General features: G+C 33.4%; 1 protein-coding gene across 1 annotated transcript; it reads right to left on the bottom strand.

Moving 5' to 3' along the window:
- Positions 1-10,892: 10,892 nt before the first annotated feature.
- On the bottom strand, positions 10,893-15,210 carry LOC112758611 (uncharacterized). Its single transcript, XM_025807320.2, has 4 exons — positions 14,938-15,210; positions 14,382-14,856; positions 13,710-14,119; positions 10,893-12,143 (listed from the first exon to the last, which is right to left on the bottom strand). The coding sequence occupies exons 1-4, from the start codon at positions 15,190-15,192 to the stop codon at positions 11,304-11,306; spliced, it is 1,980 nt and encodes a 659-aa protein (XP_025663105.1). The 5' UTR covers positions 15,193-15,210; the 3' UTR covers positions 10,893-11,303.
- Between the last annotated feature and the right edge of the window lie 10,807 nt (positions 15,211-26,017).

Below are 26,017 nucleotides of genomic sequence, written 5' to 3'. Positions count from 1 at the left end.
TCATCTTAAGGGGCACTGGGAATTGAATTAGTATCACAAAAAGACCCATGTATGGATTCCTCTATGGTCCTATGTTCTTTGAGGTAAATTCTAAATGCTTTGCTAGTGGTAGAGTATCCAACAAACATTCCTTCATAGGATTTTGGATCAAATTTACCAAGCTTCTCTTTATTGTTAAGTACAAAGCATTTGCATCCAAAAATGTGGAAATACTTAAGATTTGGTGGGGTTCCTTTCTATAGCTCATAAGGTGTTTTCTTTAAACCCTTCCTAATGATTATCCTATTCAAAATATAACAATCTGTATTTACAGCTTCAACCCACAAAAATTTTGGAACATCATTTTCACAAAGCATAGCCATAGTCATCTCTTGAAGGCTTCTATTCCTTCTTTCAACTACCCCATTTTGTTGAGGAGTTCTAGGGCATGAAAAGTTGTGTGCAATTCCAAAATCTTCACAAAATTTTTCAAAGTCTTGATTTTCAAATGCTTTTCCATGATCACTTCTCAAGTGGGCAATCTTCAAATCCTTTTTATTTTGAATTCTTTTACAAAGGGTTGAGAAAGCATGGGAAGCATCATTCTTATGAGCAAGGAAGAGTACCCAACCGAATCTAGAGTAATCATCTACCACTACCAAACCATAATATTTACCTCCTAAACTTTGAGTTCTTGTGGGACCAAAAAGATCAATATGTAACATTTCTAATGCCCTTTTGGTAGAAATTCCATCTTTTGGTTTAAAAGAGGATTTTACTTGTTTACCTAATTGACAAGCATCACAAGTAATATCCTTATCAAATTTAATGTTTGGAATTCCTCTTACCAAGTTTTTCTTAACAAGTTTAGAAATTTGATACATGCTTGCATGACCCAATTTCTTATGCCATAGCCATTTTTCAGATTCGAGAGATGTAAAGCATGTTACTTTTTGATCTTTCAAATCCTCAAGAGTCAATCCATACACATTGTTACATCTTTTAGCTTCAAACAAAATATCCCCAGTTTTTTTACAAATAACTAAAGAAACTAATTTTCTAAAAACAATTTCATATCCAAGATCACATAATTGGCTAATGATTAGTAAATTGTGTTTCAGCCCATCAACAAGTAGAACATCATTTATAAAAGAAGAAAAGTTTTTACCAACTTTACCTTTTGCCACTATCTTTCCTTTGTCATTATCACCGAAAGTGACAAACCCTCCATCATAATCAAGCTTAATGAAGAAGGTTGCCTTTCCGGTCATATGCCTAGAGCATCCACTATCCATGTACCACATATTGTCCTTCCGCTTGGATGCTAGGCACACCTACAAAATAAGCTCAAGTGACCTTAGGTATCCAAATCTTTTTGGATCCTTTAACATTAAACCATCTCCTTTGTCCCAAGCCATTGTAATCACAAACAACTTTACAAACTTTGTTTCCAATCATTCTTTCAATAAAAAAATATTGAATGGGAGAATGACCATTTCGATTGCACAATCTACAAAACCTTGGAGTTGCTGTTTTGCTAAAGCTTGTTGGGTTTTGAAACCTTACATCATTAGAAGATGATGCCATGTTTGCAAAAGAAGGTTTCTTAACAAATTTTTCAGATTTATGAAATCCCAAACCAGCTTTATCATAAAGAGGTTTTTGACTAGCCAATAATTGATTTAAATTTTCTGAACTTTGAGCAAAGGTGGCTAAGTCCTCTTTGAGTCTTTTTACCTCTTTGAGCAACTTCTCATTTTCTTCAAAACAATTTAGATATGCAATCACAGAATGTTGTTTTTCACAACCTTTTATTTCAGCTTTCAACCCCTTGTTTTCCTCAACAAGATCAACAGCGGTTTCAGCTTCTCTCAATTTTTCTTTTAAAAAATCATTTTCAGCTTTAAGAATGGTGACTTATGATTCAAGATCTTGGTTTTCACTTAGGAAGCATCTAATCTTTTCAGAAATATGGTCTATCATGAGATGAAGATCTTCAGTGTCAGGGTTATGGAATACTACCTGTTCAACGTAATCTGCCATGAGACATGGTTGGGACTTGGTTTCTGATTCTTTATCATCTTCTGAGTCGTTTTCCAAGTCCTCCCAAGAAGCTATCAGTCCTTTCTTCTTTCCCTTCTTCGGCTTCTCCTCCTTCTTCAACTTAGGGCAATCTGATTTGAAATGCCCAGACTCTTTGCAGTTGTAACAGATCACCTTGCTGAAGTTTCCTTGAGCTGCTTCCCTTGCTTCTTTCCTTGAGTTTCACCATTTTTCTGAATTTTTTGGCAAACAAAACAAATTTATTTTCAAAGGAGTTATCACTGGATTCATCATCCAGAGGGTTAGAAACAGATGTGAGAGCTATTCCTTTTTTTTTTTTTGAGTCTTTTTTCAAATAAGTATTTTTAAAAGCAAGTAAATTTCTTCTCAAGTCATCATATGTCATAGAATCAAGACCACTACTCTCAGATATTATCAATGCCTTTGTTTCCCACTCTTTTGTGAGACATCTCAAAATTCTCTTCACAAGTACAGATTCAGGATACTTAATCCCATAGCATCCAAGCCAACAATGATGGTGTTGAATCTTTCAAACATTTAATCTATTGATTCTCCTTCCTTCATTGAGAACATTTCATATTCTCTGTTCAGCATATCTATCCTGGTCTTCTTTACTATGATGGTTCCTTCACGAGTGACTTGAAGTTTGTCCTAGATTTTCTTTGCCGTTGTGCCTCGTGATACCCGTCAGTATTCCTCGAAACTGATTGTACAGTTGAGCAAGTTGATAGCCTTGGAATTGAGCTCCACCTTCTTTCTATCTTCTTCGGTCCAACTTGCTTCGACTTTAAGAGAGACTACTCCTTCAGCACTTGTGGTGGTTGGAAATTGAGGACCCTCCAGGATGATCTTCCACAGTCTGTAATCTACTGCTTGCACAAAATCTTCATTCTCTCCTTCCAATAGGTGTAGTTCTTTCCATTGAAAAGAGGAGGTTTGTTGCTTGACTGTCCTTCTGTCAGATTGTAGGACACCAGGTTTGAGCTACTGTTTTCTGCCATCTGGATCTTTTTCTCCAAGCTGCAAAGCTTGATCTCTTTGAGACCAAGCTCTGATACCAATTGATGGTTATTAGTGGCTAAGAGAAGTGGGGGTTGAATCTTAGCCCCCTTTTTGCTTATTAAGACTTGCTGGCATTTGAAATAATTTCTGGAGACTTTTTGCTTTTTGTCTCGTACCTAGCCACGAGACCTTTTCTTTTTATCTCGTAACCAGGCAAGAGATATTTTTCAGTTTTATCTCCTATGCAGCAGAAACAGAAATAGAGTAGAAAAGAGAGAGAATCACACCACGAAGTATCCTGGTTCAGCTGCCAAGTGCAATGCAGCCTACATCCAGTCTCCATCATAATAATGATGGAATTTCACTATAATCATCATGATTACATACACCAATTCTCCCTAGGAACTACCCTTCCTATCCGGGACAAGTCCAGAATCTAACCCTAATCCTGAACTTGACTTGGTTACCTACCAAGCTTTCAACTGCTAAGTGCTAACCCAAATTGCAAGAAAATTCTCACAGAATAATGAAACACAACACAGATGTACAAAGGACCTCTAAGGACATCTATGGTTTTTTCTTTTAATTTTGTATACTCTGCCTTTTTCCTCTCTATGGATTTTTCTTACAAACCTCACTGTTTTCCTTTTTTCATGAGACTCAAGATAGACAAAACTAAACAGAAAAATTACAAAATAAAAATATTGAAGGAGAAGAACTTCTGTTAGTTTGGGTAGCTATGAGAACTCTGTGCTTTGCACTCTTAACTCCTTGCTTCAAGCCCTGGCTATTCTCCCTTATTTATAGAAGGGGAAGCCTTCAAGGTTGAAACTGTTGAACCGAGCCAACTTCTTCTTCTTCAAACCAAAACCGGTTCGGCCAGAGAGAGAGGAGAGGAAACTGAATGCTAAAACTAACATGCAATTACCTCTGTGTCATCCCTTCTCACCAAGCTTCATCAATCCAGGCCTTCCATCTTGACTTGCTCCCCAAGAAAGATTCCTGACCCTTGATGAGTCCTTGACTGCTTGACAGCTCCTCCTGCTCTTATCCTCTGCCTCATCCTCCACGTAGCTACATGATGCGTGAGCATCTTTCCTATCTTTTCCTAGTGAATTTGCATTTAATTTGTTGAGTTTAATCAAGAATTAATTATCTTTTAGCCACTATAGATGCTACTTTGAGTTGTGTACAATTCTGTTTATTTTAGGTAGCATTTGGTTGGATTTGATGGAGCTTCCGCAGAAAAAGAGAAGAAGGCTATATAGGGCAGGAATGGCTTAGAGGATAGAGAGGAAGCTTGCCCAAATGGAAGGAGCACAAGAATTAAAGGAGATGACCAGCGAGGAGCGACGCGTGCGCGTGCCGGACGCGTGTGCGTGATTTGGAGATTTGCACAGCAACGCGTGCGCTTACCTGACGCGTACGCGTGACATGCGCCACGTGCAGAAAATGCTGATTATTTAATTAATTCTGATTTAAAATTTATTTTTATTATTAAAATAGGAAAAGATATCATTTTAGTTTAAGAAAATAGATTTTAAATTAATTTAGGATTAGATATAAAAGAGAAAAGAAACTTTTCTTCTGGGGGATTATTCCATTCCACCTTAGCCGAATTTACAGTTTACCAGAATCCTAGTTTTCACTCTTTTCCATGAGCAACTAAACCTCCACTGTTAAGGTTAGGAGCTATGTCTATTGTATGGATTGATACTATTATTTTTCTATTTTAATTCAAGTACTGATTTATAATTCAAGAATTGTTTTCGTTCTTTATCTTATGAATTTGGGTGGAACAGAAGTATGACCCTCTTTCTAATTGAGTTCTTGTATAACTTGGAAAAGCTCTTTACTTGAACAACAGCTTGAAAATAATTTCTCCTAAATTCTAATTATTTGGACTTAACGGGATACGTGACATATAATCCTCTTATATTTGGATAATTAGGATTTTTGTGGCATAATAACTAGAATTAAACTTCACCCCCTAATTGGAATTAATTGACTAAGGAATTGGCGGTTGATGAGAGTTAGGGAGACTAGAAAGGTCTAAGGAATTAGGGTCTAGTCACATATAGTTTGCCATGAATTAAATCTTGCATGATTAAAATAGTTAGTAAGAAAAGTCAATCCGGAAAATAGATAACTCTGAAGCCTTAAATTTTTCTCCATACTTTATTCCCAACTTATTTACTTACCTGTCTTTAGATATTCTGAGTTTACTATTTAATGCTTTTGAACTCTCAAACACTATTTTTTTGCTTGTCTAACTAAGTAAATTAATCAACCATTGTTGCTTAGTCCCTCAATCCTCGTGGGATCGACCCTCATTCACCTGAGGTATTACTTGGTACGACCCGATGCACTTGCCGGTTAGTTTGTGGTTATAAATTCTGCACCACTACAGTAGCTACCTCCTGTAGTGGTTGAGCAAAAGTAGAGACGAGCCATGCTTCCAAGGGATCTTCTTCCTCTGACCGAAGTGGATTTCTTCCATTTTTGGGTATGGAAGGCTTGAGACTTCTTCACCACACCTTACCTTTAGTGGCAAAGATCTCAGCCACACCATACTGTAGATTTTTTTTTTCTTACCACCATCATTACAATGGCTTCATGCTTGAACATAGCTTCACTGCTACAGTGCCTAAACTCTGATAGCTTGCAACTTCTTCTCTGTGATATGACCGAAAGTGATGAGAGAAAGGAGAGAAAAGAGAGAAAACTTTCAATGTGACTTGAACAAAGGAATTAAATTGAATTAATTTCCACTTCCCTTTTGCTTAGTAACGTGTAGCACATTAAATGCTATCAAATCAATTTTCTCTTTCTCTTTCCTATTTTCAATGTCTGCATTAATATGCATTTAATCAAAATTTAAAATCCATCAAATAATGAGAGTGGAATCCGTTGAAAGCATGCAACCTTAGCTTTCTTCTTTTTTTTTTTTTTTTACTTCGGACCAAGCTAGTTGGTCTCTCACCAAAATTGATTTGGGCTAATAATTATTAAGTCTGGCCCAACTAGTACAATAACAATTCAGCCACAATTTTTTTAAAACATTTTTTGTAACCAAGGTTGAATATTAACTTTTCATTGGGCTTACTATTTTTCGGCCCAAGCTAAAATCTGCACCACACAAAATTATTAATTAACAAATGTTAATTAAAAATCAAATTAATAATTTTGTAATTAATTATTTTAATAATGTTTGATTATCATCAATTTAATTTGGAGTTTTCCAAACTTATCAAATGTATTGATACATCCACGGTTGATTTTGTGCTTCTGGAGCTTGTACTTGTTCTCCATATTATCGATCTTATTCTTGTACTGTTGTTATGTAGGATATTCTGTTAATTATTTAACTTTGACTTTCCGATGGAACTATATCAAAACTAAATAAAACTTTTTTAAATTCAAATAGGACACTTTAAACCTTAAAGACCAAAACAAAATTACTCTCAAACGTAGAAATCAATTTAGTACTTTACTAAAAAAAAAAAAGTTAAAAACGAATTTGATTTTCATTCCAAATCATAAAAATTGAAATAGTACTTATCCCTTTTAAAGAATGACAAAGTAATGATCCTTTAATACTTATAGATACATGTGCAAAATATTTTAGTTTCGATAAATTTTAATAAATCAAAATAATCTTGATAAGTAATAGTTTAGAAGAATAAACTTTTAAATTAGTATCTAAAAAATTCTAGCACTGACAAAGACAATTTTAAAAAAATGTAAATCAAAAGAGTCTTTAAAAAATTGATAAGTTTGATAAAATGACTAAAACATTTTTGTTAATGAAAAATATTGAGTTGGCTACGAAAAATGGCAAACTTTGATAATAATTTGATAATTACATGTCATTATTAATTAAAAAAATATTTTATTTATATGCTGAAAATTAAAAAATAAAAATAAAAAGAAAAAATCTACTATGAATTTTTTTTTTTTTATTGACGTCTACACCAATAAAACGCACAACATCAGTGATCTCAGACAGCTTGTGAGTAAGAAGGGATCAAGGTCAACACATTCTCCTACCTTCATACTACCACATCCCACGGTGGAATTGTTCTCCCGGGCATCCAAACGGTGTTGCCACAGCCACTGCTCCCACCACAACCACATGTGCTTCAACTCCTCGGCTTTGTTGGTGTGGTTACACATTTGTAAAATTTGTGTGAAGGTTCTCTTTTAGTGATGGAAAAAGATTATATATACATTGATAATAGGGTAGATAGGATTTTGGAAAAATTGAATGGACAATTTTCAATTTTTAACATGTAAAATATTTATTCTTAATATATAAAAGTAGATACATAAGCATGCACGACATTACTTTTGAGATATTTCTTTTCTCCTACTAATGCCATGTCAGCAATATTGCTTACTTGGCACAACTTTTAGTGATGGAAAAAGATTATATATACATTGATAATAGGGTAGATAGGATTTTGGAAAAATTGAATGGGCAATTTTCAATTTTTAACATGTAAAATATCTATTCTTAATATATAAAAGTAGATACATAAGCATGCACGACATTACTTTTGAGATATTTCTTTTCTCCTACTAATGCCATGTCAGCAATATTGCTTACTTGGCACAACTTTAGAATCAACCACTCAATTCTTGCCAAATCAACTATTATTTCCAAATCAGCAAAAAAATAAAATATACAAAAGATAGAATCCAATAACTTTGTAACCTCCAAATACATTGAATTCATATTCCTATATTTATTATATCTTACCGTTATAAACAATACAATAAATTTATAACCGCAACAATTAATTTATAAATTAAAAGTTAAAAAAATAAAAATTATATTTTATTATTATAATTATGTTTATTATAATCATTTTAATTTTTGCCAATGAGTTATACCTCAAATGGCATAGTCTCCCATATTGGTCGCGAGTTCGAATCTCTGTATCTTTGGTTAAAAAAAAATAATCATTTTAATTTTTAGAAGTAACACTAGGTACAAAGAACTATTATTGTAGTTTTTACTTATTATTAAAAACAAATTCTATTTTATTTTACCAATATAAATTTTGAAAAGAATATTTGAAAACTAAAAAAAAAAAACAAATTTATTAAAAGAGTATCAAAACGAAACCAAAAATTATGATATTAAACATACATTTTCATATTAGATACAAATAAAAAACTAAAAAATAGAATTCAATAAATTTGTAACTATACATTAAATTCATATTCCTATATTTATTATATCTTACCGTTATAAACAATACAATAAATTTATAATTCCAACAATTAATTTATTAATTTTTATAATAACTCACTAAAGGTAATAAACATCCATATTACAAATGTCATAATAATATTATTAATCATAATAATTTTACGTTATAAGTATTTAAATTCCATACCATTTAAACTATATATATAAGTCTCTTATCACTATTCCTTCACATAACATCAAATTTAGTACAAAAAAATTTATTTCCGAACTGCAATGAGAATCTGATGATCAGATATGACAAAAAAAAAATCACAACATGCATCATACATTCATACTTACTCAAATACAATATACCTAATGATAACATAAATTGAATACTGGAATCGAAAAAAATCTTCACAATTTTAGCAACTATAAACGAAATTGATGACAAATTAAGATGGAACTATGTTAAATGTAAAAAGTGTTAGATGAAAACATATAAAAAAAAAAGAAAAGAAACAACTACATTTGTGGCACATGTAATCAAACACCACAATATCCAACAATAAGGTAACTTTATATACTTTTCATAATCTCATCTATCAAATTATTAGTTGCTAGCCCAATAATTATTTTAGGTTCAGAATTCCATTAAAGGTTTTAGATCAAAGTGTTACAACAACTTTTGTACTATTTGATAGCGACGCAAAAAACTTATTGGACACAACTGCTTTAAATCTAATGACATTTCAGAAAAATAATGACATTGAAGCACCACCCCATCAAGAGATTAAGGAGAAAGAAAACCATACAAATTCAAGACACATCTTCGAAAGAAGAATATGCATACAAAGATGGAACCAAATAACACAATAGAAAGTGCATTAAACTCAACAATTCATAAAGAATATGTCTTTGCAAGAACCTACGATAAAAAGAAGAAAGCACCAACTCTAACAACCAACAAAAAAAAGAGGACGAGCGCCACATAAGATGACTAAGTCCATCAACTAAAACAAATACAAAAATCAAACCACCAAATAAAAATATCACTTTGTACAACTCCAACATCCAAATCTTTTGTACTACAAATTATTTAAAATAAAACACCTTTTAAATTTAGCTTCAATTTACACATATTTAATTTATTTCTACAAAATATAACAATTTTTAATATTTATTATATACTATCATTAATTTACCGTCCCACGCATCGCGTGGGTCTCATTCTAGTTTTTTAATTAATAATGGCACATAATTATGAAAGAATCGGATTTTGTCATCTCAATTCTTTCGTCAACAGAGCTTTTTCACTTTTTTGTTAATGAAAACGTGATTCATTATGTTTGTTTATTTTTGTCAAACTCATAATTATTTAAGAATAAAATATATTTTTTGTCTTTGAAATTTGTTAAAAATTTTAAAAATATTCATAAGTTTTATTTTGTTTTAATTTTATCCAAAAATTTTCAATTTGTATCAAATATACTACTGACAACTAATTTTTTAAAAACTTAGGACTAATTTAACAACAATTTCATAGAAAACTTCAACACAAGCAAACCAAACATAATTGTCATAATGTCATGCATTATTATTGAATTGGTCCTAAAATTTTTAAAAATTTAATTGTCAAAGATATATTTGATGTAAATAAAAAAGTTTTAAGAATAAAATTAAAACAAAATAAAACTTAAAAATAATTTTAAATTTTTTGATAAATTTCAAAGACAAAAAATAAATTTTATCCATTTTTTAAAGACTCTCTTGTCTTTTATATTTTTTTTTTAATCAACACCAAAATCTTTCAAATACTATTTGATAATTTACTCTGACCTTGAACAAGGTTATTCTCTTGGCGCGACTCAAGTTGGTTTGTTACCAGCAAAATATATTTTAACTGTTAGAATCTACAAACTATAATACTTTACATATGTATCTAAAAAGACCAAAATGATGAAAAACAAATTTTTCCTATAAGAAAAGGGTTAATTACCTATTAAGTACTTGAAAAATTTAGACGCCGATAAAAAAAATTATAAAAGATGTTATCGATAAAATAACTTTTGAATGATCAAAAAATACGATAAAAATAATTAATAAATATTACATTTTTATAAGTAACAAAAAAAATTTTTTCTATTTAACAAATAACGTATCCATTTGAACCAAATTTTTGTAACTAACATTTGAATCAATATTTAGAAGATGCATAAAAAAAAAGTTTCGGAACAAAATTTAATCTCTCCAATTTTCTTTTTATTTTTCAAAATAATATGATCATTTACAATAAAATATTTAAAAAAAAAATCACTTGACATAAAGTTATCAAAATTTTAGAATAAAAGGATCTTATTTTTATAGTAATGCTTACAAAAATTGTGTCAAAAACTCAAAATCTGATTTCTAAATTTTTTTTTAGAGTATCTATTTAATATCTAATTCATTTTGTTACATTTTTAAATTTTTTAGAGGCTTATTTATTGATAATATCTTTTGAGATTATTTTTGTCTAACAATGTAATTCAAATACTATTTTAGTAGCTTATTCATAAGAAAAAGAATCTATACCCTCTAATGCATCCCCAAATTATAGTAAACCAAAATATTGAAACAAGGTAATCCAAAATAAAAATATTGAATAGTATTAGAAAAATTAGTACTATTTTATTAAAAGATTTAATTTAATATAAACACACATATTCTCCCTCTTCTGAATTGATCCGTCATTGAACTCCCTTTAGAATTGATCCATTACCATTACAAAGCCATTCCATATCTTACATGAATAGACACCAAAAGATAAAAATATCTTACATGCATTAACTTTATTATGTATAAGAGGGACACATGACTTTGAAATCTTCACATCTGCACAGTACTTATGGAATCGGAAACCGATATGCAGTAAACTCCAAATACAAAATTGGCCTCCTTTGTGTTTCAGTTTCTGTGGACTATCAAAGACCATAGCTAGAGCATAGTAGCAACTGCCAAGCAATGATCACTTGCAAGAATGCAGCAGGATTAAGGTCATTCCATTAATTTATGAACTATCCTAAAGTGCGTACATCCTCTTGTATTCACTGTTCAAAATCTCTTGATCTGATGCATGAGACATGGAGTATGAACGACTCTCGGCCCTTAATTTTGTCTCCTCCATCCTGTGCAAAATGACACAATAACACATGGAGCCAATCGTAGAGAGCATTATCAAGCTTCCAATAACTGTTGCGTATATAGCAAGCCATCTGGAGTCTGATCCCACCACTACATATGTGAGAGAAATGAAGGCAATGGAAATGAAAAGGCAAGCCAACCACATGAGCTTGTTTATGACAAAAACAAGCTGCTTCTTCGCCTTCTGCTCAATCACGACTACCGAAGTTTGAACCACCACAACTGCCAGAGAGATGAATAAAGCCAGGCTATCAAACACAAAAAAGGTTAAAAAAGCTGCATTTTTTGCAATATTTGCCTGTCCAAGTGAAAAGCCGGGGGTTTTCTTCTCGTCATATTGACCCGGAACTGTGAAAATGGCTGCAAAAGCAACTGTAGCAATGAGAACAGCAACAACAGTAGCGGAATTTATTGCATTGTTCAGGCCACTAATGTGGAGTTTTTTCAGCTTCTTTGCAATTTTTTGGACCCTCACTCCAGTCTGACGAGTCTGTTGAAGTTGGGAGTGAACATCATGCTTTATGTCACTGACAGTCTGCTTAAGATGCTTTGATGCATTTGGCTTCCCAGTGTGGGTGGAATTGGCAGCCCCAGCATCCCTCAAAAGGGAGGCGAGTTCTGGAGTTCCGAATTTCTCTGCAATATCTAGAGGAGTCTCTCCAGCTTTATTAGTAGCATTGATGTTGATACCCTCCATAGATAACAAGCAGCGAACATTCTGCACGAAGTAACAGCCACTTTAGAATAGATATCAAAATCGATTACCTTCATTACTTTAGTATCAGCTGTATGGAATTGTTTCAGCATTCAATTCTACATAATGGGTATAAAATTATATTACAGATGCTTTCATTCCTTGAGAGGGTTGGTGGTGGGGTGTGAAGTATATGTTGAGTTATTCTTCATGCTAACCTAGAAAAATGCTTAATTTACAATTACCAGCAATTCAAGCAGAATGCAGAACTCAACTTGACTCTATTGTAAGGTATGCATCAAAAGGAGAAATCAACATTTCATAATTGCTTCATAAATATGAATTTGCCATGCCAAATGAGGTTTTTTTTGTTAGAGATATAATCATTTATGCGTCTCCTCCTATCAGCTTAAGTTTTTGAGACAATTGGTTTCACGACAATATTTTTTCAGTTTTAACAACTTGATGGGATACTAGTTTTTTGACAGAAAGTCAGAAACCACACAAAGATAGGCAAATAAGAAGTACAGGGTATAATATTTCACACCACAAGCAAATATCAGTGTGATATCAGCTTAAGAAAGAAGGAACAGTGTGAAATGAACAGAAAATGAAAGAACAAGGAGCAGCACTAAGCAACTACAAGCCCCAAGCCTATTTCCAAAACGGATGCATACGTTGTCACCAAATTTATGAACTATGAGTTAGGATAGCTGGTAATAGTTCTTCTATAATACCCTTACAGTTCCCTCCTTTTATAATTAAATCACGGGAAGTTCTTTTCTTTATATAGTTCACAAGTTACTTCAAATATTGCTTAGAGCACTGAAGAAAACCCCGGTGTTTGAAACCATGCAATTAAGCTCAGCATAATTTACAAAACATTGCTCTAGTGCAAAGCAGGTTTTGTCATGGAGCATAACAAAAATACTAAAATAGTACAACTGAAGTATCACAAAGAACATAAATAACAGAGGCAACAAAATTTGACTTCCCAACTTCAATTAAATGCATTTCCGAATGTATTTATACAAAGAAAAAAAAAGGAGTCAAAGCTTTATGGATAAAGCGAGCAAATATTTTATTTTATTTTATTTGTTGTTAGAAGGAGGGTTGTGTGTGGAGGAGGTAATCTCAACACTCTCCTTTACAGATTGTCATATATATATATATGGTGGATTCTAGTATGCCTATGCTATAGTAGCTACGACGTATTGTTCACATTAAAGTCACCTTTTTTTTACATTTTGGTAACATTTTTAAAAGCGTTGTTTAACTATAAAAAAAGTTACTTTAACTTTAGCAACACTTTTTGAAACACCATAGTCACTGTAACCACTGTAGCATAGTCATACTAGAATGACTATATATATATATATATATGAAGTTGAATTCATGGCTCTGCCCATTAAGTGAGGTAGCTACCTTGATCCTAGTACACTGTGTACCTTGGTGCAAACAAGAACACAGTGTTACCAAATGTATGATAACATGACTATTTTTGGGCTTAGAAACAAAGACTTGCTTTCTAAATACAAATTAGTTTTTAAAGGCTGATGTAGAGTGAATTAGAAAAGAATAAGGGAATACCTGAATACGGCCCTTCTTTGTGGCAATATGCAAGGCTGTATTTCCTTTATTATCTTCTAGACTTAAAACTGATTGGTCGGGTTTTACCAATTCCAGCAGAATTTCTTGATTTTGCCCCTTCACAGCCATGTGTAGTGCAGTTTGACCTTTCTTATCAGTCCTAAATCCAGTGCTTGGATCCTTGTTCAATAAGGCTTTCACAACTTCCAAATGCCCCATTCTAGCAGCTGAGTGAAGGACAGTCTTACCATTGTTCCTGGCTATTTTTGCAAGGTTTGAATCTGACTCCAAGAGGAGGTTAACCACATCAATATGACCTTGAGTTGCAGCTGTGTGTAAAGCAGTTGAATTGGACAAATCTGTAGTCATGGCCAAGTTGGGAAAGAAGTGCAGCAGTTCTCTCAGCACCTCTGCAATATTCTTCTACTCTAAGTCAGACCTATGGCCAAAGACATTTAATAACAGACATGCTACGTTCAAACAACACAACGCAGTTAAAACCACTGAAGCCATATTTTTATTTGTCTAGTGAAAATTTATCACTTTTAACGATTAGTGCTACATGCCAATTCAATAAGCCACAATTAACATAAGCGTCCTTCTACCATTCCTAATTTTGTTGCCAAACAAATCAAATGTTGACGCATTGAAATAAGGCCATGTTGATCTTACCAAGATGACCCTGCTTTGCTGCGACGTGAAAAGGATCATAGCCATTTCTGGCGACAATAGAAGCAGTTTGTAGATCCAAGAACTTAAGTATCTCACTAACAACGGAAGCATGTCCATTTTCTGCGGCAACATAAAGAGGGGTCTCCCCTTCAAAGTTCTGCTTAGATAAGAAATCCTTCATATCAGAACTAGCACAGTTTTCAATTATGTCTTTCACTCTGCTCAAGTTCCCTCCCCGGGCTGCTAAATGAATTGGCAAGTCACCACGTTTCCCAGGTGACTCCTTGCTCTTTTTCCTCTCACTGCCGATGAAGCTCAGCTGCTTCTCCATCACAATCCGGAAACTCTTCTGTTTTTCCATAAATCCGCGAAAGCTTTTCTGTTTCTCCATCACCCGCCGAAAACTCTGCTGTTTTTCCATTGTAGATGCCCGAAAACTGTTCTGTTTCTCCATAGTCCAGAACAACAACAACAACTGTTCCAAACAGCAAATACCACCCTTCTAATTCTATGTGAAGAGATAATATCAAGGGCTATGAGAATTAATTAACAATACCTTTAAGTTGAGGTTTGAGAATATCAATAAATGAACAGATCCCAGACCACAGCAAGTCTGAAAGTCGAACGAAAGATCGATTCCACAATCTGAACTGTTCAGATGCTCAAAAGCACAGGAAGAGTGGAGACCCACATTTTTCTTTCTTTTTTTTTTTTTTCGTCGTCTTGTTATGATTGAGCTATATGGCGAACGAAACATTGGGTACAAAATTACCACCGTCAAGTGAAGGTAATTGTTGTAAAGCCGTAACATGTTGATTGTTGAGTATTGACAAGCCCTCTTTTACACCACCAGGGAATATGAATGTCAAAGTGAGCTACAAAACGATAAGATAATAACATATGAATTATTGGAGACTGAAGAGTTAATTTAATTATCCTTCTAATTCTATAAAATATTAAAATTAATATTTATCAAAATAAAAATATTAGGTATTTGTTGTATAATAAATAAATAAATAAATAAGAAAGATGTAATAAATATAAAATAAAGAAATATAATTAGATAACAATATTCACCACAATTATTATCTCAATATAATAGATGACTAATATATTTACTAATATTATATATAAAGAGTGAGAGGGGAAATATTCAGAATAGTTGCAACATAAACAAAGAGAGAAAATTGTTTTATTGCTGTGTGTATTGTTCGTTAAATTGCTTCTCTATTTATAGGCATGTGAAGTTTACATTTTCAATTTCGTTAACTTTAGTTTGCCTTGAGAAGTTGAGTCTGTATTGAAAACAAAATAAGCCACTCATATTAATGGGCATCCATTTTTATCTTATCACAACACTCCCTATTGGATGCACATTTAGGATTATGCCTCGTTAAAATTTTATTAAAGAAAAATCTAATGGAAAAAAACTTTAGTGAAGGAAAAAGAGTACAAAATCCTTTGTGATAGGGACTACCTTATTAAAAATCTTGTCAAGAAAAACCCAATGAGAAAAAATCTTGATCAAGGAAAAAAGAGTACAGTCTCTCTCTCTTGTCACCATTATTTAATATCTCGAAATTGACACATCCTAATTTGATATACCAATCTTTCAAAGGAGAATTTTGTAAATGACTTTGTAAATAAATCTGCCAGATTATCGCTTGAGCGTATTTGTTGGACATCAATTGTTTCTTGATTTTGAAGATCATGAGTAAAGAAGAATTTGGGAGAAATATGCTTTGTCCTATCATCTTTGATGTATCCACTTTTAAGTTGAGTTATGCATGCTATATTATCTGACAGTTGGAGCTATCTTATGGTCAATCGGTCCACATGATGACAGAATATATTGGATCAAACTTCTAAGCCAAAAACACTCACGACTAGCTTCATGTATTGCTAGTATTTCAGCATGATTAGAGGATGTTGCTGCAATCGTCTGTTTTGTGGACTTCCATGATATAGTTGTACCACCATATGTGAATAGATATCCTGTTTGAGATCTCCCTTTATGTGGATCAGACAAGTATCCTGCATCTGCATAGCTAACTAATTGTGACTTAGATCCATATGGATAGAACAATCCCATATCAACCGTTCCATAAAGATATCGAAAAATTTGTTTGATTCCATTCCAATGTCTTCTGGTTGGAGAGGAACTATACCTTACTAATAAATTCACGACAAATGATATATCAGGTCGTGTATTATTAACAAGATACATTAATTCCCCAATGGCACTAAGATATGGTACTTCAAGACCAAGGATATCTTCATTTTCTTCTTTAGGACGGAATTAATTCTTTTTCACATCTAAAGACCTTACGATCATTGGGGGTACTCAATGGATGCGACTTATCCATATAAAATCTCTTCAAAATCTTTTCTATGTATGTTGTTTGATGAATAAAGATTCTATTTTTTGTATGCTCGATCTGTAGGTCGAGACAAAATTTAGTCTTTTCAAGATCTTTCATCTCAAACTCTTCTTTTAGAGCTTTTATAATTGTTGGAATCTCTTCACGAGTTCCAATGATATTTAAATCATCAATGTACACAGCAATTATAATGAATCCAGATGCAGATTTCTTTATGAAAATACATGGGCAGATATCATCATTCTTAAATCCATTTTTGGCTAGATACTCAGTAAGACGATTATACCACATTCGTTCAGATTGCTTTAGACCATATAAAGATCTTTACAATTTGACTGAGTATAACCCCTGTGAATATTCATTGGACGATTTAGATATCTTTAATTTTCAGGGACTTTCATATAGATATCACGATCTAATTATCCGTATAAGTAGGTTGTTACTACATCAATTAAATGCATATGTAGTTTATGGTATGCAGATAAACTGACCAAATAATGTAATGTTATTGTATCCACTACAGGGGAATATGTTTCTTCATAATCTATACCAGGCCATTGTGAAAAACCTTGTGCCACAAGTCGAGCTTTGTAGCGTACAACTTTATTTTTCTTATTTCGTTTTCTCACAAATATCCATCTGTATCCAACAGGTTTTACATCTTCTGGTGTACGGACTACAGGTTCAAAGACTTCACGTTTCGCAAGTGAGTCTAACTCAACTTTCATAGCTTTTTCCCATTTTGGCCAATCATTCCTTTGTCGATATTCTTCAACTGTTCTTGGCTCAAGATCCTTACTTTAATGCATAATATTTAATGTCACATTATACGCAAATATTTTATTGACAATTATCTTATTTCGGTCCCATTTTTCTCCTGTAAAGACATAATTTATCGAGATCTCATCATTTTCACAATTTTCAGGTACCTGAACGTCTTCTAGTGTCAAAACTATATCAACATTTTGGACAACTGCAGGTGTCTTTACTATATCTTTTTCAACAGGAATAGTATTTACCTCTTTTCTTTTTCGAGGATATTTGTCTTTGGAACCAACATGTCTACCACGCTTCTGACGTGAATTTGTTTCGGTGGCTATTTGTCCTACTGGGACATCAATTCAAACTAGAGAATTTTCAGCTGTTATATAGGATTTAGTTATCCTTTTTGTATCAGAAAATGCATCAGGCAATTCATTTGTTATTCTTTACAAATGTATAATCTTTTGAACTTCTGGTTCACATTATCCTGATCGAGAATCTAAATGCATCAAGGATGATGCATTCCAATTAAATTCCTTTTCAGGAAGCTTATTCTCTCCCCCTAATGTTGAAAATTTTGATTCATCAAAATCACAATCTGCAAATCAGGCTTTAAATACATCTCCAGTTTGTATCTCAAGATACCTCCCTATAGAGGGAGAATCATATCCAACATATATCCCTAATTTTCTTTTATGGTAACTTGTTGGCCTCAAACGAATAAGTGTTGCGGCATGTAAAATAGCATGCCCCCAAGCCGAGGTTGGGAGATTTGTTCTCATAAGCAAGGGTCTAGCAATTAACTAGAGGCGTTTAATAAGTGATTCTGCTAACCCATTTTGTGTGTGAACATGAGCTATGGGATGTTCAACGCTTATTTCGTTAGCCATACAATAAGCATCAAAGGCTTGGAAAGTGAATTCACCAGCGTTATCAAAACAAATTGCTTTGATTGGATTTTCTGGAAACTGTATTTTTAATCGAATAATTTGAGTAAGTAATCTCATAAACGCCAGGTTGTGAGAAGACAATAAGTACACATGTGACCATCTTGAAGATGCGTCTATTAGGACCATAAAATATCTAAATAATCCACATGGTGGATGAATAGGTCCACATATATTGCCTTGAATCCTTTCTAGGAATTCAAGGGACTCAAATCCAATCTTTACTGGTGATGGCCATAAAATATCTAAATAATCCACATGGTGGATGAATAGGTCCACATATATTGCCTTGAATCCTTTCTAGGAATTCAAGGGACTCAAATCCAATCTTTACTGGTGATGGCCATAAAATTAGCTTTCCTTGAGAACATACAGCACAACAAAATTCACTGGATTTAAGAATCTTCTGGTTCTTTAGTGAATGTCCATGGGAGTTTTCAATAATTTTTCGATCATGGTTGTTCCCGGATGACCCAGTCAGTCATGCCAAGTTATGAATTCATTTGGGCTAGTAAACTTCTGGTTTATAATGGCATGTGATTCAATTGCACTAATTTTAGTATAATATAACCCATATGAAAGTGAGGGTAATTTTTCTAATATAACCTTTTTATTTGAATCATGAGTTGTGATACATAAGTACTGATGATTTTCCTCATTCATAGTTTCAATATGGTATCCATTTCGACGAATATCTTTGAAGCTCAATAAGTTCCTTAGAGACTTAGTAGACAATAGTGCATTATTTATTATGAATTTTGTTTATCCAGAAAACAAAAATTATAGATCTTCTGGAGCCTTCTATCACATTGCGTGAGCCAATAATAGTATTAACATATTCTTCTTTTGGCACAAGATGAGTAAAATATATATTACTTTTGAGAATAGTATGCGAACTTGCACTATCCGCATGGCAAACATCTTCACTATATGTCCTTGCCATTTTCTGAATCTTTCTAAAATTTGATCAAAGTCTCATGCTAATAACGTGTTGTAAAATAAATAAATAAATAAATAAGGAAGATGTAATAAATATAAAATAAAGAAGTATAATTAGATAACAATATTCACCACAATTACTATCTCAATATAATAGAGATGATTAATATATTTACTAATATTATATATAAAGAGTGAGAGAGAGGAATACTTAGAATAGTTGCAACATAAAGAAAGAGAGAGAATTGTTTTATTGCTGTGTGTATTGTTCCTCAGATTGCTTCTCTATTTATAGGCATGTGAAGTTTACATTTTCAACTTCATCAACTTTGGTTTGCCTTGAAGTTGAGTCCTTTAGTATTGAAAACAAAATCAATCGCCCATATTAATGGCATCCATTTTGATCTTATCACAACAATATTTAAATTTTTTTATCAATCAAGTTATTAAAACTAAAAACTTATTCACGCGTCACTCTCTCTCTTATTACTTGTATTTTCTCTTTCTCTTCTTTAACGAATAACGAAATTAAAGTGGTTGTAAAATGTAAGAACCGTGACTAATTAACCGCCTAATTAGGTAATTAAATTGCCCAAAACAGGATCCAACAATTTAGAATGAGAATTTGAGGATGTAAGTATGATTTTTGGACTCAGTGGATTTTTCTGAGTCAGAAAATATATTTTCGCGAAAAACCGAGAAAAAACTATGAACTGGCAGCCGAACCGGTCGAACCGGTTTAAGTTTGTCAAGTACTGTGCGAGAAAAATTTAAAATAGTCAAAAACCTTAGAAAAATGTTAGAAACAGAAAATCGGGCGTTAATTTTAAAGGTTTGGCCCAAATCTGGACCAAACGGACTAAAAACGCTAACGGGTTGGACCGGGCCCAAGCCCAACCTATATATAGGTTCATTAATGAACCCATTCAGCAACAACACACTCACAAACACACCCACTCAGCTGAAAAGAAAAGAGGGAGAGGAGAAGAGAGAAACACTATTCACCTCATCAATCAATCGACCATAACTTGAGCTACGGTGTTCCGATTCGCGTGCCGTTGGCGGCTACGCAAAACTCTCGCCGAGCCCGTCACTTCTATCTAAGCTTTGTGGTAAGTTTATCGAATTTATCTTCCTTCTTGCTGCCCTAAGAAATTTGAGTTTGATGAGTGATGATTTTGAAAAAACCTTGTGTTTTGGTTGTTTAGGTGCTACTCCTTAGTGAGGAAATGTTAGGTTCTAGCCCAAATTTCAATGGATGAGGTAAGATTCTCAAGAACCCTGGTAAAATGATTAATTGTGAGTATTATGTTTTGATTTATATAAAATGTGTGGTATTAGCTTGAATATTGGAGCTTGTTGGTGAGTGTTGATGCTTGTTGGAGATTCTTGGTGACTTGGATTGTGGTTGGAAGCTCGATTTGCACTCAATTTGAATTTTGGAATATATTGGGAATCGGCTAAGGTATGATTTCGGTTTTCTCTATGTAATATATAATATTTCTGGATACTTAGACTAGTGACCCATAGGATAGAATTGGATTGTTTTGGGTGTTTGGTTTGTTGAGATATGATGAATGATGAATGATGAATTGGTGAGCTTCGGCTATGTTGATTGAAATATTGTATGGTAATGTATGATGATTTGATGATTTGGAATGTTGATAAATTGCAATGTTGATGTTGGTAGCATGATATTGGAGATTGAGATTGAAATTGATTATAATGATGGTTGGTAAGGGTGAAATGTTATTTGATTAATGTGTTAGTAGAGATATGAGTATATTACCATGTATTTGATAATGAGAATTGACGATCTCATAAGGTGGAGAGGTGAATTGAGGTATGGCAAATGGTAAGAATTGAGTTAATGTGGTTTTGGTTGGTTTGAGTTGTGAAAATTGGAAAATTGGTGATTTGTGAACTTTGGTAAAATAAAAATTTTGGTGAACTTCCATGACTCATATCTTGAGCTACCTTGCTTGAAATTCACTGCTTTTTATACCAAATGAGAGATGATTGAACAAGATTTAAAATGGTTTAAGTTTTGTGGAAATTCGATTTTGGTAGAGGAAGATATGATTGTGGAAAGTTTGGTGTCAAAATCTGAAATTCTGCAATGTTGCAAAATTTTGTGATTTCTGATATGTGCGTACGCACACCCCTGTGATTTTTTGAACCTGTGCACACGCACAGCCTTGTGCATACACACACACAGGAGAAGGCTTTCTGTTTAGAGCGCTAGCACAACCTGTGCGCGCACATAACCAATGGAGTTTTACAACCTGTGCGTATGCACAGCCCTATGCGCACGCACACGTTGGAAGGTGCGTTCTGTTGGGGGCACTAGCACGCCTTGTGCGAGCGAATAGAATTGAAAATTTTGGTACTTGTGCGTACGCACACCCCTATGCATACGCACACTTTTTGAAAATTTTCCTGGGCGTGCACACGCACACCCCTGTGCGTACGCACACGCCCTGTTTTACAATTTAAGCTTTGTTTTTAAACTATTTCACCTTCCCAACAAGTTTGTATACTTCTGTGACACCTAATTAAGGCTCTTGGGCTTAATATCGGATATTAAAATATGGGAAAGATCCTAGGAGATTGAAATTGGTATTAATTTGAAAAGTTAGAAAACGGAGGCTTAGGTTTCTGGTGTACTGAGGATGGATATGGTAGAATGAGAAGGGAGAAAGATTCCTGAATCGAGAAACTGACGAACTAATGAGTTCGGAATAGAAATGTGAATTGACGGTAGTTGAAATGAGTCGAGGACTCGGAATGGAAATGTGAATTGACAGTGGTTTAGATGAGTCGAGGACTCGAAATGAAACGATGGATCCATGATATACTGAAAATGTTTTCTGAAAACCACTGAACTACTATTTTATACTGAGATTGTTGAGACGTTATGCGCCTGGAAGGGATGGTGGTTAATCCAGCCTGTCGAGGTAGCGGCAATGGCGTAAGGACGGTGGTTAATCTCGCTTACGTTGAGATGTGAGGTCTGTGGCAAGAGTATCCCGCTCGCATCCCTTCGGATCAATAGAGTGTGCAGGCACAAAATCCTGGACGGTGTTCCAAGCACCATATCTCAGAGGTTCCCAATGATGATTCCGAAGGGCGACATCTCCATGGAGATGTGTCGGGTTGGCAGTTGAATCGACAATGTGATATCACAGCCAGTAGGACAGGCATTCATCATATGCATCTTCTACCTGTTTGTATGCTTTTCCGACTTGTAATTGATTGCCTATTTGTATAACATGTATAATTGCCTACTTGAATTACTTGATATATATGCCTATACTTGTGTTTTACTTGCATTGAAATTAATTGTGCTTTTTACTGGGATTGAGGAGGTTTGGAAGGCAGTGGCGATGGGATCGCATGGAGGATAGGTTGGTGAAGGCTATGGGACAGCGGAGAGTTGTTAGTTAGAAAATCCTTTAAGTTAGATTACCCTTTTATATTGTTATGGATCAAGTTATGCTTTACTATTTTAGAAATGCTTTAAGGTGAATCTTGTGATAGATATGAAGTTCTAGGATTGCCTTTGGCATCCCGGGGTCTTATATCTTACATCACTGGGCACTTTTACCATACGGAGAACCTCCGATTCTCATACCATATTGCTGTTGTATTTTTCAAATGCAGGTCGCAACCCACCTCGGTGAGTTGTTTGGATGGTGACAGAAGCGGAGGATCCTTATCTGTTTTGGATGTCTTTTGATTATTTTGTTTATATCTCTCACCTTTTGTATTTTGCTTTTGCCTAGAGGCTTATTTTGAGAGACAAAAACTGTATAAGCTGTTTTTATCTTTAGATTTCTGTATGGTCTGTATATAACTAGCTGGCTTAAACTCCGCGAGCCGTGGCTAGATTCTTATGTTATTATACTCTTATCCTTTTTTATATTATATCTATATCTTGTGCTTTAAGTTAGTAGCATCGTGAGTACGTTTTGCGCTTTCAAATCCTGTATTTGAGCTATATCCTTCATCAGGCTTCTAGATTATATTATTTCTTCTATATATATTATATGTATGAGCTTAAAACTGTCGTAACCTTTGATTAACCTTTGCTTTACGACGGAAGGTAATGCTTAGGGTAATTAGGGTGTTACATAAAATCGGGTCACTTTCGACACCTTCTTCTTCATTTTCTTTCGTGTTTTTTTTTCTGCATTGTGTTGGATTTTTAGTGCATTCTATCCAGAATTGTGCAGTACTTGTGAAATCAAATCTGTTGACACCTTCTTCTTTCTTTTCTTTCAATTTTTTTCTCTGTATTATGCTAGATTTTTGATGTATTCTATTCAAAATTATACAGTGTTTGTGAAATTAGATCTAAATTCTCCTTAAATATGCGGATCCTCAGTGATAATAAAAAATCGTAGTTCAGAGGAGCTAAATTGTGTGAATTGGATGTTTCTTCTGTATTGAACGTAATTGAAGAGGTATGCATGGCTTCTTTTAATGATTATGACAAATTAGCGTGAGCTACACAAGTATTAGCTGTTTCTAGTTATTTATGGTGATATCGAAATTAGTGTTGTTCTATGATTTTTGTTTTTTGTTCTATATGTGTGAATTTGTGTGCTATGCTACCCGGAATATGTGTTATACTTAAATATTTGTGTTTTTGTGCTATATGTGTGAAATTGTGTGCTATGCTACCCGAAATATGTATTATGCTTAAATATTTGTGTGTTGCACCGAACCAAAACTTTTTTTTATGTGATGATCATTGTGGTTATTTCAGGATCAAATTTTTGTATGATGTTGATGATCAGAATGTGCCAAAGGTTAGGATAGTTTTCAACACTCTTAGATTATTCTACCAAAATAAGGAACTCAGATAGGAAGGAAAATGAAATAAAAAACCAACTCATTATATGCACTAGAGAGGGAAATAGAAAATCTACTATACCACCTACTGTGGAGACAAATCCAACATCCGTTATAAGGTGTCCTACAAGAATCTATGCGCATATAGTGAAGGATACAAGTGTTTGGGTTATTTCAAAGGTTGTTCTAACTCATTCACATCCATGTTGTTCCGATCAAGTTGAAATGCTTAAACAACACAGGAAGTTAAGCATGCATGTTCACTAAACAATTGAGAATAATGTTAAAGCCAATACTGTACAAGTAAAACATATCAAGCACTTGTTGCAGTAGTTGGTGGTCATCGTAAATTAAATTTTATTGAAAAAGATGTTAGAAATTATATTAGTAGGCATGTTCGTAATATTTCTGAAGTAGATGATGCAAAAGAATTAGAAAAATACTTTTTGAGAATGAAAGAAAAATTAGAGTTTCTTTTATGAGTTTCAACTTGATTATGATAAGTCAATTAAAAATATATTTTGGGCTGATGTAAGAAGTAGGGCTGCATTTGAGTATTTTGGTGATGTAGTGTCATTTAATACCACTTACAATATGAACAGGTATTTGTTTATTGACCATGTGAATTTGTGTGATGAATATGTGAATTTTTCAAGTATTTTGCCATTTGCTTTCTTTGTTGGTGTGAATCACCATGGCCATGCTGTACTTCTTGGATGTGCTTTGTTAAAGAATGAGGACACTGAATCATTCAAGTAGTTGTTTGAATGTTGGCTTCATTGTATGGTTGAAAAAACTCCAAAAGGAATCACTATTGATTAATGTGCATCAATTCCAAGTACTATTAAGGTTTGCATGCCAACTACAATTTATAGGTGGTATATTTGGCATATTTTAAAGAAGGTTCTATAGAAATTAAATGGTTACAAGAGACATGTTAAAATTCAGCAAGAGATGAATCATATTGTTTGGAGCTCTCTTTCAAAAGAATCATTTGAAAGCAATTTGAGTGATTTTCTTATTATGATTTAGGTGTGAATAAGAACATTGATTCAGTTTGTGAAGCAATATAATAATTGTCTTAGCAATAAAGAACAAAAAGAAAGAAAAACTGATGATGTAGATTTTAATTATGTTATACCTTGTGCAATAAAATCATCAATAGAAGCTCAATTTCAACATGTTTATACTCATGCAAAGTTCAATAAAAATACAAGCACAATTTAGAGAAAATGTGAATTGTATTGCAAGAATGAAGCATCATCTTCTAGGCATTAAGGCATACGAGGTGTTAGAACAGGTTGTAAACTCCAAGTTTAATGGTTTTGAAGTTACATATGATGCATTGTTAGGTAAAATAAGATGCCAATGCTCTTTATTTGAATCAAGAGGTATATTATGTCGTCATTCTTTGTGTGTGCTAAGTTTTGAGTAAGTAGTTAAAGTTGAATCAAGATACATATTAGAACGATGGAGTAAGAATTTAAAAAGAAGGCACAAAGATATCAAGAGCAGCCATGATGAGCTATTATTGGAGCCAAAACGTAAGAGATTTGATGAGTTGGTGCTTCGTTCGCACAATGTTTGTGAATTTGAGTCAGAATACCTAGAGTTGACTGATATTCTACACCGTGAATTTGACAATGCAATGGCTAATATGCAAGAATGTAAATATAAAGATAAAAGAAGAACTATGTTATCACATGAAGATAGTTGATGAGCGGATATTTTATACGCTTTTTGGGGATAA

Source organism: Arachis hypogaea, chromosome 16, assembly GCF_003086295.3.
Source record: "Arachis hypogaea cultivar Tifrunner chromosome 16, arahy.Tifrunner.gnm2.J5K5, whole genome shotgun sequence".
NCBI classification, from domain to species: Eukaryota; Viridiplantae; Streptophyta; class Magnoliopsida; order Fabales; family Fabaceae; genus Arachis; species Arachis hypogaea.
Note: the sequence above shows the minus strand (reverse complement) of the source record. Positions and strands in the feature narration are given on the sequence as shown.

Coding starts and splice junctions, on each gene's coding strand:
- LOC112758611 (XM_025807320.2), bottom strand. CDS start 15,192: ATGTTACGGCTTTACAACAATTACCTTCACTTGACGGTGGTAATTTTG. Junction 14,120..14,381: donor AGCAAAGCAGGGTCATCTTG/GTAAGATCAACA, acceptor AGAATATTGCAG/AGGTGCTGAGAGAACTGCTG. Junction 12,144..13,709: donor CAAAGAAGGGCCGTATTCAG/GTATTCCCTTAT, acceptor TACTTCGTGCAG/AATGTTCGCTGCTTGTTATC.